The sequence below is a fragment of the Falco rusticolus genome, chromosome 3 (assembly GCF_015220075.1).
Source record: "Falco rusticolus isolate bFalRus1 chromosome 3, bFalRus1.pri, whole genome shotgun sequence".
Lineage (NCBI taxonomy): Eukaryota > Metazoa > Chordata > Aves > Falconiformes > Falconidae > Falco > Falco rusticolus.
Genome location: NC_051189.1, coordinates 47,990,070 through 48,005,606, shown reverse-complemented (window position 1 = coordinate 48,005,606; position 15,537 = coordinate 47,990,070). Strand labels below are relative to the sequence as shown.

General features: G+C 36.7%; 1 protein-coding gene across 1 annotated transcript in view; it reads right to left on the bottom strand.

Moving 5' to 3' along the window:
* Positions 1-15,537, bottom strand: part of RB1CC1 (RB1 inducible coiled-coil 1) — a 77,476-nt gene that overhangs the window by 29,200 nt on the left and 32,739 nt on the right. The window contains 6 exon segments of the mRNA XM_037379120.1: positions 1,746-1,849; positions 2,889-2,950; positions 3,814-3,895; positions 3,976-4,162; positions 6,589-6,773; positions 13,990-14,160. Coding sequence (XP_037235017.1) covers positions 1,746-1,849; positions 2,889-2,950; positions 3,814-3,895; positions 3,976-4,162; positions 6,589-6,773; positions 13,990-14,160 — 791 coding nt within the window.

Below are 15,537 nucleotides of genomic sequence, written 5' to 3'. Positions count from 1 at the left end.
ACTATGGCCCGTGGGCCGGATACAGCCCCCCAGGGTCCTCAATCCGGCCCCCGGTATTTACAGAACCCCCCTGCCCCCCCCCCGCCGGGGGTTGGGGGGGAAACCAAGCAGCCACAGATGACTGCCCGCCACTTCATCTGCACACCGGCCCCCTGGTTAAAAAGTTTGAGGACCCCTGCTCTAAAGTTTCTTCTGATGCTATGTCTACCAAGGTACATAACAGCTTCACACACTCAAGCCGTCATGTCCACCACCGTAATCATAATCCTCAACCCAAAAAAATCGGAAGAACATGACATAATCCCACCTCCATTGCCATCAAGTGGAAAGCTATGTCGCTACAATTCGGACCAACTAACAGTTGGGTTTGTGACTGGTTTAACATTAAGGCAAAACTCTTCCTCAACTCGGTCCAAACTTCCCAGGAAGGCTGTAAAATTCTTACAAACAAAAATCAGGCAAACGTCAGCATGATACTACAGTTTGCACTTTTTTACTGCAGAAACACTAAGAAACAAGCCTCAGAGCTTATCAAGAGAAAGTAAAAAGGGTACATCAGCTGTATCATCATCTAGGACAAATCCTCTGTCAAGAAGACTAAGCTTACTATACTTCTTATTAATTCCAGCAGCAATAGCGTAAGGATGGCTGGCCAGGAATTCTTAATCAAAAAGGATGCCAGTATAAAATCTAAGTGAAAAATGTAGTGAATTCATCTCTGACACTGTGCAGTAACAGGCATCAGGTTAAGGCTGCTGGTGAACCTGACAGATGACAGCGGAACATCCTCCTTTTGGATTTACCTTATCATCCTTTGCGGGACTGTGGCCTTGGGGCAAAAAAACCCACACCCAAACAAAAAACCACACAAAAAAACCCCCAAAAAACCAAACCCACAAAATCATTGAATTTCAGCAAATCTGATCTCTCCTAGCAGAATGGTGGATACATGCAACACCTGATTGTGGTCATCCTGACAAACAGATCTCCTAGACAGGACCTTACATAAAACTTGCTACTACCTATTTCTTGCCCATTATCTTGGTTGGCACTTCTCTGTCTGATTGCTACAGGTTTAAGACATATGAGTTTGAAAGCCTACTCTAACAGTCAACTTCTCCAGAAAGACGTCTCCAAGTTCTAGATAAGAAACTAATCTTGTCAAGTTGCCTGTGAGCCAAAACAGTAACCTTCCTGTCATGAGCATGTCTGCCTCACTGGGAGGTAAGAAACATAGAAATAGAGCTTCTGCTCAAAATGATGGAAGCAGAAGCACTTAAAGAACAAACTTTTCATTAAAATCAGCCTATCAGACAAAAAGCAGTAACTGAATACAGGAGATCTCCATGATCTTATGCTGGGCTAAAGGTGTTTGTTTCCTCCAGAATACCACTTAAAGAGCAAATAAAACAAAAATTCAAGCTAATTTTGATCTGAAAAAACATATGTAAAGTTACGAGTTTATTTCAGTTTAAAACTAACAAAATTTTTTTTTTGTTTTTAGCTGTAAGGCAGCTCAGAGCAATGTCCAACATCCTTTACATCTCAATACAGAATACATGTGTTCATTCATGCAGCATATAGATAATATGTGTCTGCATTGTTAGTGAAGACCATTCCTTAAGAATGATATCAGTTCGAAAAAGTATGCTTGTCTGTTCCTTAGATTAAGTGTACTGGCTGAAGAGGGTGGGACCAGGGGAAAGCTACTGCCATAACATACAAAGTTTAAAAAGGTGCTTTACCTGAGTAATGGCTGTACTTCTGAAGGACAAAAAGACTGCAAAAACTGCAAGTCACTTAATGAGATATCTGGAAGCTCACTGTCAAATCTGCGAGGTTTTCGTGTCTGTATTAAGAAGATACTAATTTACACATTGACAAGGCAAATAATATCGAGATAACTAAGGAAGCTTAATTAGTAACACAAAAGTAAGTGTTAAACTCATTTCTCTCAAAAAAAAAAGTTCATACTTTTTTTAAAGAAACCATGTCTGGCCCTATCCCACTAAAAAAATTAAATTAAATACACATTTGTAGTCACTAGTGTTATCCATAATGCCTCGGACAGTAGCAGAATAGAGCATTTAGGTTGCAAGGGACCTACGACAATCATTTAGTCCAACTCCCGCCCTATTACCAAGCTTCATAAACATTAAGGAAGTCTTTAAAAAGTTAAAGGGTAAGAGACGGCACTGAAGCTTCATTTATTGTGCTGCTAAACACACAGTCAAGTAATTCAGTTATTCAATATGCAAAACACTGACAGGAGTAGCATTCTTATTTTCCAAGTATCCTTTTGAAAAAAGCTGAAAATTAGAAGCTGGAAAGGTTAAACGAGGCAAAGTGATGTGGCAACATTAGAAGCAGCGAGAGTATTTTACTTGAATTAACCAAGCTGTATGAAACCAAAGTTTACAGGCAATGCTTGACTACAGCTATACTTTTTCAGCCCTTCATGTCATCAGCCAATAAAGAGACAAAAATGCTTTTCTACTCATCCAGTGATTACAGAAAAAAAACACAAAAACCTTTTACTTGCTTTTACTGTCCAATTAATTTCACGGCTCTATTATTCAGAAGAGAGGATTAGATGATCAAATTATCCCTCCTGGCTTTTTTCTGATCATTAATAGCAATTTTTGGTTCAGTACCACAGACTCTTTGTTAAAAAGGAACATCAAGTATCAAATCTCCCACTACACTGCAAGTTATGAACCAATGTCAATATAGGTAACTTGAAATAGCAGAGAGCACTAGCTCCCAGCTTCATGTGTCAGAGCAATGTCGCAGGCACATAGCTTGAATGAATTAAGCTTAGGCTTTTAATTTATTAAAGTACTATTTATAAAAATGAAATAAACCCCAAAAATATACTGACTACATACACAAAAGGATGGAGGCCAGGAGTCAAGTCCTCTAAACAAACGATTCCTTAGAAAAGACTTCCCTGGGCAAAGAAAAAGTGGTTATTAAAAAAAACAACAACACAGAAGTGCAATATACAAACAATGCCTCAAGAGAAAACAAGCTACTGCAGTTTAATAGCTAAACTAAATTTGAAAGCATCACTATGCCATTTGGTGACAACATAAAGTTGCAAGTGACCACAGAACTTCATGCAAAAGCCACCATCCAAACGGAACTTCTCATTTCGCTGAAGCCTCTTTTTGCTTAATGTTCACCCCTGCAAAAGCCTCAACTCCTTTTTCAAATTTTCATTCTAATCTTGCTAATTTCCTTTCCACAATTTTGATAATCTTCTGTTCAGTTTTCTTATTTTAGCAGTTCATTCAGAACATAAGCTGCAGACTTCGCAGAAAAAATATAAGTCAGTTTTTTGTTTTGTTGGCTTTTTTTTTAAAAAACTTCTGCTCAAGGTCTTTAGACATGGGTCTTCATTCTTCGTTTTTTTCTTAAGTAGCAGAGAGGAGGTTGTAGCAATACCAAAATATTCAGTAATGGTTTTTAAAGTGTTATTTAAAAGTAAAGCTTATGGAGCACTTTCAACCAGAAACTGCATTCAAATGTAATAATTAGAAATCCTACCTTTTAGAAACATTAAACTAACTAGAACTTTCACATTATTTTGGATAATTTATATGAAAGAGTTCAATATTTTGATTAATAGAAAAATTAATAGATACATATTTTATTCATAGTAGGACCATCTGGCACACTGCATACATTTACTATTTAAGTAAAAAAAATTATACAGGTATTTAAGTTACAACATAATGGAAGTATTTTAACTGCAAAGACAAAAGTCAAACTTAACCGCACTTCTGATTTCACAGAAGACAAAGTACTTACTGAACAGTTTACCAAAAGATTCCCTTTTTGCCTTTTCAGCTTCATATAGGTGTTTCCCATCTTTTATTAAAGCACCTGCCCACTGTGGAAGGAAAAGTACATAGTTATTTGTTAAGTTATACATTGACACTAAGATTTGGTCTCAAAGTTCTACTTACTTACCTCCCTGTAGTGTTTTATGAACATTTTTCTCCTCACAACCTCAACAACAGCTAGACAGTACATTTGAGGAACAGTACTGAGAGCCTCTACAACCTTGACCCTTTCTAGGAGCTCTGTCACAAGACGAAGCAATGCTTGTAGTTTCTCTCCATCTTGGTCAGCATGAAGCATTACAAAACAACACCACCTACAAAAGCAGGTTACACTTTAGAAGATAACTTAGTCATCTTTCTTGCATTTAAATTTCATTAATATGAACAGCATGTCTGGATACACTGAACAATTACATCAATTTACATGGAAAACCAACAGGCTATCTGGAAGTACTAAGTAATTTAGAAATCTGTAGTCACCTTGCAGTTCCCTGTTAATTTCTCACAGTAAGATTTCCACAGCAGTGCTCAAAAAATGAACACTTACCACCATTTCAGTTAAGGTATTATTTTTGACAAATAATGCTCTTGGCATACATAACCTTAGGGGGAATGATAACGTAACTTTCTCCAGAAAAATTAAAAAAAGCTGGTACATCCAGAGGAAAAACTACTTTTTGTTCATAAATCTTAAGAATAGTTATTGAAAAGCATTAGCAAGAAATATTAAGGGTAAGAATACTGTCAAAGAAATAAGATCAAAACGCTTGTTTGGGAAGTTCACACCATCTACTCACTTGCTACAAATAACAGTCCCTGTAACATACAGATTCTCACACCTTGTAACCACACCTTCAGTTATCTTATTTAAACAATCAATACATTAACTTCAAGCACAGCCATCAGGTAACTAACTGCAGAGGTGATCAACTGGTGTGTTTGAGGGGAAACATCAGGAGCACTTTACCACCCGAGAAGGCATAAAGTGGAGGCATACCCCATAACAACAGAATTGAAGTATAAGTGAAACAACAAATAAGTCAATATTAAGCAACTAGGAACATAACATTAACAGAAAAACTACAAGATATGCAGTGTTGACTTCCTTATAGTAATGAGTAGTAAAAAATAAAAAGAGGGTATTATGTGAAGCCAGCAAGTGGCCAGTTCAAAACATGTATATTTTCCACAGAACATATTGTTAAATTGCAGAACTTGCAAAAAACAGGGGTTTGTGGATTAAAAGAGAAGTCTGACTAGTTTATGAGAAAAACCTCCACTAGCAATTAAAAACTGAAGAGCTGCTTCTACATCAGCTAATATTTTTCTCTAAGAATGTCTACATATAGTTAAGTTTGTTTTCCTCATTATTAGATTCCCGTTAAGGTCATTTGCTACTGCTACTGAAGACAAGCTAGAATCCCCTTTAGTTTGACCCAAAATACAATGGGGTTTTTTGTATGGTTTTGGTTTGGGTTTTTTTTTTTTCAGGGGGGTAGCAGGATTGGTGAAACTGGAGGCTGGTTTGGTTTTAGGTTGGGTGTTGTTTTGGTTTTTTTTGTTAGGTTTTGATTTTGGGGGCTTGTTGTTTTGGTTTTGGCGGTTTTTACATCTATGCTTTATTCTTCTTTTGAGACCTATCCTGTATGCATTCACTCTCCACACCTCAACATTCCTTAAAAAGGGATGAAAGTCTTTTCCTCTAATAACTCATGAATTAAGCGTATATTACACAAATACATAAATACTATACTTGAAAATATAAGAAATGAAAGTCGTATTTATGGCAGCCTATGTTCTACGTGCTACCCTTAAATACCTGCTACAGTGAAGTTACACAAAATGTCACCTTTTCACTGGACTAAATGCATGTGCATAGGCAACAAAGACAAATTCACTTTTCATTTTACTTAGCAGTAGTTTATTTTACAAACATTAACAAGATCGTTGCTGAGAGTTCACTACTGATTGTGCTTTACTCCTTCCTGTAGCTTGCACCTGCCTCATCTACATGAGCTCCAATCTCTTCAAGAAGAAAACGTCTACTTGATGGATATCCAACATGCAAGTCTAACAGGATCACAACACTGCCTAATTGGTAGCTGCTAGCATATTTTTTTTTCCTTCCAAAAATTCTAAAGTCTGTAACCTTTTCTTATGTGTCTGACATGACAAATTATCTAAAGCTTAATTAAGTGCAGTAGTGTGAGAAACTATTTCACAATGAGAAATACAGGCTACTTACTGCCTTCTATGTCATCTAGTAACAATGCTTACAGGAAAAATTGCCATTTTTACTGGCTGTGACTAGATATAATTATTTTTCATGAATTACAAGTAAACCAAACTACTGGCACGCTTTTCTGCTTCGATGTGATCACAAGCTACTGAAGAGCATTTCACTTACGCTTACTATAATCCTTTGAGAACATCAATGATTACCACACAAATCTTAAATATGCTACTGATTGCTTCTGAGGTTGATGAGAGGAAATGTGATTGTAGGTTCTTAGATATTGCTTTATTGATATGAAGACCACTTAAACCTCTAAGAATACTCTCTCAAAATAATATCTTGTTTCACACTTACAAATAACTTCATATAAAAACTGAAGTAATCCAACTTTCACTTCTCTCCATTAAGAAAAACTCTATGCTTTACCAAAGGTTTTCTTGAGACACATTCTTTAAAGTCTTGATGCAAGTAGAAGCAATATAAAGTTGAAAAGTTGTAACTTACTTCAGCCTGACTTGTAGATTATTTGCAAGCTCCTGTTTGGCAGTGGTACATTTCTGTTTAATATCTAACAGTTTTCTGTGATTAGTTAACATAATCATCAGCTGATTTGCATGACTCAAACACAAATCAGGCAGCACAGAAGGATCTTTCAAGTTCTCAGCTCTCTTCTGATTAGCCAAAAATCCCTAGAGGAAAAGAGACACTTTTGTTATATGCAAGCTTTGTGACAAGCATGAAAGTGATCTATCTTCTCTGTAAGAATGCAAGCATCTTAAACTTACTGTAGCCATTGAGGAGTACAACAGAATGCTACATAAAGAAGTTTCAAAGTTGCCTTCTGTTCATTCTATAATGTAGTCCAAATAAATCTTGTTATTTCCCTCCGATACAGTTACCAACACAACCCTATAAGAACTTTACACAAAAAAGCAATGCCAGTAAAAGATCGCAAGCCTTAATGCAGTAGAAAAGTAACTACTGGAATGGAGGGGATTCAGCCATCATTTTAATTTCCGCAAACAACCAGCTTGTTAACCTCTAGCATATCTAGACTTAACATCAACTTAGAGCATATTCAGTACTACTGTGGGCTAAAGAATATACTTTTTTGCATGAAGAAATTTATACATGAAACAAATTAATGAGAGCCAAGACTGGAGCTAGACATCTAGACATCTTATTTGCATGCAGAAGTTGGGCACAGCTAAAAACTACCTGTTGTAGATTGCAACAGACAACCCCTAAAAGGGCAGGGGGCAAAACAGGGAAAATTAACTGCCTTAGATAAACACGTCCTAGATGGCTGATTATAGGAAGTAACATATGTACACAGAGACAGAAGAGACAGGGAAGACAGGGGGCTGCTGGCATAACTACTGGGCCAGGCCATCATCTCCATCACATTCAACAGATGAGACCGAATACTGCTGGATGTGGTTCTTTAGGCAAGAAAATACAATGCAACACCACCAATTTTAGCTCTGATTTTGTCCACATTCATACCATGTCTCAAACGCTGCTTGAACATCAGTGGTCACTGTAGTTCTACAAACTTGCTTATTAAGCCCTTGTTTTCTTACTAAAGAGTTCAAAACCAGACAATAGTTTCAGGTGTTTTTTTCTGAAGCTGAAGTTGATGAGAACACCAAACCACAGATAATTATACAAAACTGCTGAAAACTGAAACCAGTCATTACTGATTTGATGTTTAATGTAAAGCAATCTTGTCATAAGATGCTATAAAACACATCTGCAAAGCCTGCAATACATATTTATATCCCACTGAGAACAGCACAGAAATCAAAGTATCAAACAAGCATATTAAATGTAATGAAAAGAGAACCAGGAAGATGCACACTGAAGATGGAAAAGAATACTGAAGTTAACCATTTACTGAACTCAAGAGCAACTCAGGTAATGCAAAACTCTGCAAAACCAAGCGAGCTGCAAACATTTTAACTGTATATATTATCTGAACCAAGTCAATGGAAACCAGAAAAGGCAAGAAGAATGCTATTAAGACGAAGAAAAGGACAGCCCCATCAAAAGAACTTGGGCTGTTTAGTCAAGGAAAACAAAGACATGGAAGAAATACGCTGCGATAGTCATTAGGGAATTGCCAAGCACCACAATTAAAGGCTGTACAGACATGACAGCATATAGATTTGAACAAGCCAAGAATACTTTCAGATCAGAGATTAAGAGATTCTTATAAACATTAGGACAATGAGATTCCACACAAATTTGCAACAGAAATAGACAAGTCAAGAAAATAATTGCTTTTAAACAGCAGATCAATAAGCTTTTTATATGAATCACATGGCATAGAGTCTAACATTACACAGAACTGGATGCAGTGAGCTAAAAAATCCATTCCAGCTTAACTCTCAGTTCCAAAAGGCTATTCATAAAATTTGAGTATCTTTTGCTATTTCTGTATCTGTGGACCCATCTTTAAGATAGTATGCAAATCAGAGACAAAATCTCAACATACTAGGAAAAACGCCAGTTAAGAAAAACTGCAGTAAACCACAGAAAAACAAAGTGAGGATTAACACCAATAAAGTGTGGGAAAGTCCAATATCCAAATAACCATCTGTTCTCACAAGTTCTTGCCTTTCTGGTCCTTATCAGATGACAGAATTCATGGCCTAAGCATCATAGTTAAACTAAGAAGGGTCCCGGAAAACAGGTATGATAATGCTTTTATGGATTTTTCCCAATGACTATTTCCAAATCAAAGCAACAACAAAGAGTTTTTAAAAACGTTTTAGATTGAAGTTCTAACAACCAACAGGGAAAGCAGTCAGTGATGTAATAAGCAACTGAAAAGACCCTGAATCACTATAAGCCTATAAATCTAATGTTTTCTTCAACATAACAAAAAAGTAGGAAAATAAAAGTACAGAATACAATAGTGACAAAGCTCTTTCCCAACAAGCCCAGAATCAAGGTCACTTGCCAACCAGGTGTTTGGGTTTTTTTTTTAGTTCAACAGAGTTATGAAAGGGTAACACTCCTCTGTACCTAACTGATGCAAATGCATTTGGATTAACAAAATGTTTTGAAAAGCTATACTGCTAAACAGGGAAATTAAAAAAAATAAAATCAAATAAGAATATGCTGGAGCAATAAGCTATTGGGCAGAATCACACTGAAAGATTAGAGAGGCTCCAAGTTTTCTAGAGGTGTACTCTTATTACATAATGCCACCTACTGACCACAGTTCTGTATGCTCATGTTACAGCTTCCACAGAGAAAACTGATTTTTAATTTAACAAAACAGATTTCTCTATTAAACATTAGGGGCTGGAGATCAACTATTCAACTACATAACTCAAGATGAAATTTTTCATATAAAGGGCTGTTTAATAGTCAGTTAATTAAAAAGGCTGACTGGAAACAAAAGCACTCTTAAGGCAGGTCCAGGAAAAAGCAAACTAAGGAAGAAGGCTGCCTAGCACCAGATTGCTTTGTTCTGTGGGTTTAAGTTTGGTTTGAATATTAATAATGAAACTAAGGTTGGAGTAGAAAGTCAACTCAAATTCTGGATAGAACATTAGCTTTTTCAGGCCTGGAGAAAATAAGCCTACAATTTCCAGCAGAAATACTGCCACTGGGATTACCACCAAGATGTTCCTTATCCTTGTTCTATGAAGTACTGTTGTGGTTTAATCCAAGCCAGCAAATGAAGTACCATGCAGCCACTTGCTCACTCCCTAATCTCCCCAGTGGGATGGGCAAGAAAATTGGAAAAAAGGTAAAATCTGTGGGTTGTGATAGAACAGTTTAGTAGTTGAAATAAAACAATAATAATAGTAATGAAAAAGGTGGTAACAAAAAGAGAGAAATACAACTCAAGGAAAAAAAGTGATGCACAAACTCGCTCACCACCCACTTATGATGCCCAGCCAGTCCCCAAGCAGCAATCAGCCCATCCCAGCCAACTCCCCCAAGTTGATACACTGAGCAGGACATCCTTTGGTATGGAATATCTCTTCAGCTAGTTTGGGTCAGCTGTCCCGACTCTGCTCCCTTCCACTTCTCATGCACCTGGTCACTAGCAGAGCATGGGAAACTGAAGTCCTTGATTTTGAGTAAATACCACTTCATAACAACTAAAACACCTGTGCATTATCAACATTATTCTCATACCAAAACACAACACTGTTACTAGCTGCTAGGAAGAAAATCACCTCTACCCCAGCCAAAACCAGGACAAACACCTCCACTATTTCTTACGAATAGAAACAGTTCACTGCTGATGTGATGTAAAGAAAAACTGTATTAGTTTGGGTTTTTTCCTCCAGACAAAACTGAATATTATCAGTTACTATACCAATTGTGAGCACTTTTAAAAATACACAAGTCCTCATTTTTAAAATATAAATAAACCCTTGAACTTCATCATTCTTCTTAGATTTCTATGCAGACTATCATCCAAAGGAGTAACATCATACTAACTCTAATATCTTGCAGCCATCTAATTTTTCCCAAACAGTATCCAAACTACTGCTAAAACTGGTACGAAAATAATTCCTAAGACTCACATACATAAATTAAGGAATAAAAGCACACGATAGTACACTTAATCACTTGTTTAGCCACAAGCATTTAATTAACTGAAGTTCAAAAAGAACAAAAAACCCTAAGACCATCATATTCTAACTGACTGTTCTTAAAACCGCCTGTATCATTGTCGTGGTTTAACCCCGGCCAGTAACCAAGCACGTGGCTGCTCACCTCCCCCTCACCCAGAGGGATGGAGAAGAGAACTGGAAGGAATGTAAAACTCAAGGGCTGAGATAAGAACAATTTAATAGCAAAAAGCAAAAGCCACACATGTACGCAAAGCAAAACAAGGAATTCATCCACCACTTCCCATGGGCAGGCAGGTGTTCAGCCATCCCCAGGGAAGACAGGCTCCATCACGCATAACGGTTAGTGGGGAAGACAAACTCCATAATGTTGGATGTTCCCCCACCTTCTTTCTTCTTCCCCCAGTTTATATACACAGCATGATGTCATATGGTATGGAATATCCCCCTTTGGCTAGTTCAGGTCACCTGTCCTGGCTGTGTTCCCTCCCAGTTTCCCATGCCTCCCCAGCCCTCTCACTGGCCAGTCCCAGGAAACAGAAAAGTCCTTGATTTAGTATAAACTTCACCCAGCAACAAGTAAAAACATCAGTGTCCTATCAACATGTTCTCACAGCAAAGCTAAAACATAGCCCTGTACTAGCTACTAAGAAAATTATCCCAGCTGAAACCACGACCATCATAAGTAACGGAACAGACAATTTATAAAAAAAGGCAAAGATGAAGATTTGAAAGTTCAAGTCTGACAAGTCTTCAAAAAGGTACAAACCATAAATTTACAGTAGCATTTAAAATGAGGTGACAAAGTATCTTTCCAGCTGACTTTCAGGCACCTCACTCAAAAGTGGGATTGGTAAACTTGAGGTAGGCTCTTCATCCCCATGAAGAGGGAAAACATAGCTAAAGTCACCACTCACAGCACTGGGGAACCAAGTACCAGAATGGAAGAGCAGCTTTTCCATCATGCTAAATTCCCTTGGATTTAGCACTGTCCTACAATATAAACACTGCAAGACTGATATTTAGCACAAACTTAATTCTAAACTTATTCATTGGAATTACCTGAAGACAGGCTCCACTTTTAAACAATGCTGCTAGAAGTACTGGTAGCACCCACCTTTATGCAGCACAGCCAGAAGATGCAGCAGGAAGCTTGGGTCCTACACCACTGTCACCCCAGTTCCCTCCTCCTCAAAAGGGGGCTCTAGCCATCCCAAGATAAGGGGGCAATATTATTCACTTACTCCTAACTAATAATATACTAATGTGTAAGGAGCAATAACAAACTCTTGCCTTTCTTCACAGTCCCAGCTCTGACGTAATGGTGAAAATCTGAGTATCAGATAATTAACACATACAGATTTTACCATACCTTCAGTTGCAAACAAGGCATTAAAGGACAATCTTAGGATATAAAGTTAACTGAAGCTCTTCACAGAAACTGTTTAATAAAGAAGCTTTGATATGGTACTGTAAAATGTCATTAAAAAAGAGCTATATATTTTACATTTAGAATAGTCTTTAATAAAATTTTATTACTGCAAATTACACTGTCTATCTATTGCACGCACACTGCTTTCTCACCTCACTACAAGATGGTGATCAACCATTAAACACATTACCTCTTCCCCGATCCTATACTAAGTGACAAGTCCCCAAGGACTCAGTATTTCCCTTCAAAATTAAATTTAACCTACTTAGCTCTTATTCCGTATCTCCAGCTGAAGTTCTGATTTTCTAGCTGTTTTTCTATTTCTAGACCATAAGGGTAACAAAAGCCCTCTATAACTCAAACCTGAAGGTCCCCAATTTTTCTAACTACTGAAGTATATAATGCAGCAGGGTCACAGCTCCCTTTTTCAGCTCAGAAAATAAACATGTCCTCTCAGAAAAACTAACTCCGTGGAGTGGCACATGAGCTAAGTAACATTACCAAGAGAAAGGATAAAAGGACAGTGGAGTAGCTCACCAATCACCTGGTTCTGTTTGTTTGACTCTAGATCTAGTCAAAGGTCAGAAGATGACAACATATTAAGAACAAACTAATGAATTAGTTGGTGTGACAAAGTGTTCAGAATACGCCACCTGACCACAATGCCTATTCCATGCATCGTTTTCCTTTCCCATTGAGGGGGTTTTTTCCATTTTATGAGAGACTGGATGAACTAGCAAAGATGAATCAATTCAGCATCCTGGTCTCCGGCATACGAGCAATTGCAAACTACAGGCTGTCGTTGATTGTCTATTAGCAAAAAGTTGTCTGCTCTTAAACATAGCTGTAAATCAGGTGCAATTTAGACAAATCTGACGAAGATATGTATGGATAGATACTAAGTTAATATTTAAGCCAGATGTTTTCTTCTCCTTAAAACTAAGAGTACTTGTTAAAAACATCATTTTTCAGATAAGCTTTAAAAATCTACAAAATTTACAGCTGTCAGACATCTTCATCAGATCCTATTTTTAGTAGCTTTCTACATTAATGTGCAAAATGTTACACTAATACGGCACAACCTGTTTGTATTCACTAGATTCAACATGATACATTAACACAAGAAACACCTTAAAAATTTGAAAATACTTCATATTCTAAGTGATTCTCATTCAGCCAGAAGAAATCCGATTTCTAAAAAGAAAATAGACTAGATGTATCCCATTCCAGAAACAATACCATGTACTGATGTATCTCAGAAGCTGGTAAGGTTACACTGGTGCTTTTATGAAAACGCTGATTGGCAGAATGAGAGTTAAATATATTTTTCCAAATTATAACCAAGAGACTGTTGACAGAAATAGTTTAGCTATAAAAATAAAGACAACTTAATATGTAGTGAACAACAGCTCTGCATGTTCCTAGTGTATTAAGTCTAGGACATTTTAAGACTGACTTTTTTATTTTGTGGTGACTTTTTCTCCAATACAGATCAAGTGACATAAATGAAGCTCTATATTTAATTTCTGGTGTTGTCCATCACCCACTGTTGCATTTTCAAATAACTTGATGGCTTAAAAAAGTATTTAAATTAATGTGGTAGTTGGAGTTATGAGGTGAAAATGACTGATGTAAAAACTACCAATATTTAAATGTAAAATTATTATTAATATAGCATCTTTTTATTATTAATATAGCATTTTTGTTAATATAGCTATATTAATAATATTATTATTAATATAGCAACTCCAGTGTGATACACTGAAAATTATCCTGCATTAAGACATGCAATTGTTTCATTGTAATCTTTAACAGCATACACCTATCAAAAATCTACCATATTCCAATGTTGCACACACAAATGTGTATTACCTGAGCAAGTTCTTTTTGTTCGTTCACCAGCCTGCTGCAGCTTGCAATCATCTGGTCCAATGCATAGAGCCTATCCTCAAGGCCTTTAATAGCCTTCATGTTCTGATTATCTAGTTTGGCGATAGTTTGGCGACATTCTGCCAGAAAGGGCTGGATGATCCTTGGATCAAGCTGAAAAGAAAAATATTTTTTTTTTATTAGCAGTTGACATAGTAAAAGGCAATGCAAGCTAAGTAAATGAGTTTTTATAACCTTAATATTTTTCTTTTTTTTTTTTTTTTTTTTTTTTTTTTTTTTTTTTTTTTTGAGTCTAACATGTGCCTACCTCTGTCACCTCCTCCAGAATTCTGAATTACCGGGTTTGTGGATTTTATACCACAGCTCAAATTTCTTTGAAGTATTCCAACCAGACTATCATAGAAATCAGGATCCTTACACAACGGGAAGGGACATTAGCTAAGGGGACAAGACAGCATGCAGGGAAAAGAGGCAGTTTAAAACTAATGGAGTGTCTACCCTAGAACACAGTCCATACAGCTACAGTTGAAACAAGTGATGAATGTGACTCAGTGGGAGGTGCAGTAGGGAGAGAGATGTGAGAAAGCTGCAAGACCCATTCGCCTTTTACCACTAAAGGAATGTTTTAATTGATTCCTTCGACAAGCACATTAGTTCTAAGTAACTGGAAAACAAGACAGAGAAAAATAATGTATTTGTAATGTTTTTTGCTGATGTTTTTCCTAATAAATACATTTTTATAGATTATTTCATTGTATTCCTTCACAGGCCATTATCCAGAAAAAGAACTGTGTTTGAAACATTAAGAGTCTACCAATGTCCACAGATACTAAGGGTGACTCTTCAGCTTTCATTAGAAGAACAATGAAATAAATCAGTCTATTTCCTTAGTTCTAGAAATAACAGGTAATTGCAACCACTTACATAGGACAGAATTTAGTCTAACACTGGAATACATCAGTTAGGAACACACTATAACAGTCATTAGGTGTTAGCTGAATATGAAAAAAATTGTCCAAAATTATCCAAAATGGTTATGGTGTGCCATCTATTATATGACAATCTAGTGAAAAGGACACCGTCCTGTGAAGTCGTATTAGCTGTCACAGCACTAGCTTCTTTTGCTCACATGCATGGTATATGCCACTTAGAGAGCACACAAATTAACTCTCAAAAGAGAAGGCACTTTTATTTGTGTTAATCTTTAGTCATACAAGTACTATATTCCCTTCAATCTATTATTTAACTGTATAAAAGCTTTCCAACACAGCACTTTTTCATTATGGAAATACCCTCCCCAGGGTACAGGAGGAATCTGAAGAGAAAAAGCATTACAAATTAAGGAGCAACTACAAATAGTAATAACTTCTTTGATTCTCAACATGCAAAACAAAAAAACACACACCCAAACAAAGACCACAAAGGGAAGTAGCAAAACCTAGTAATTACCCCAGAACTTTTCAGAATAAATAATATTATTATTGATGTGTCAAAATACTTTGAAGTTCTCTGAAAACAGCAAAGGCTAAT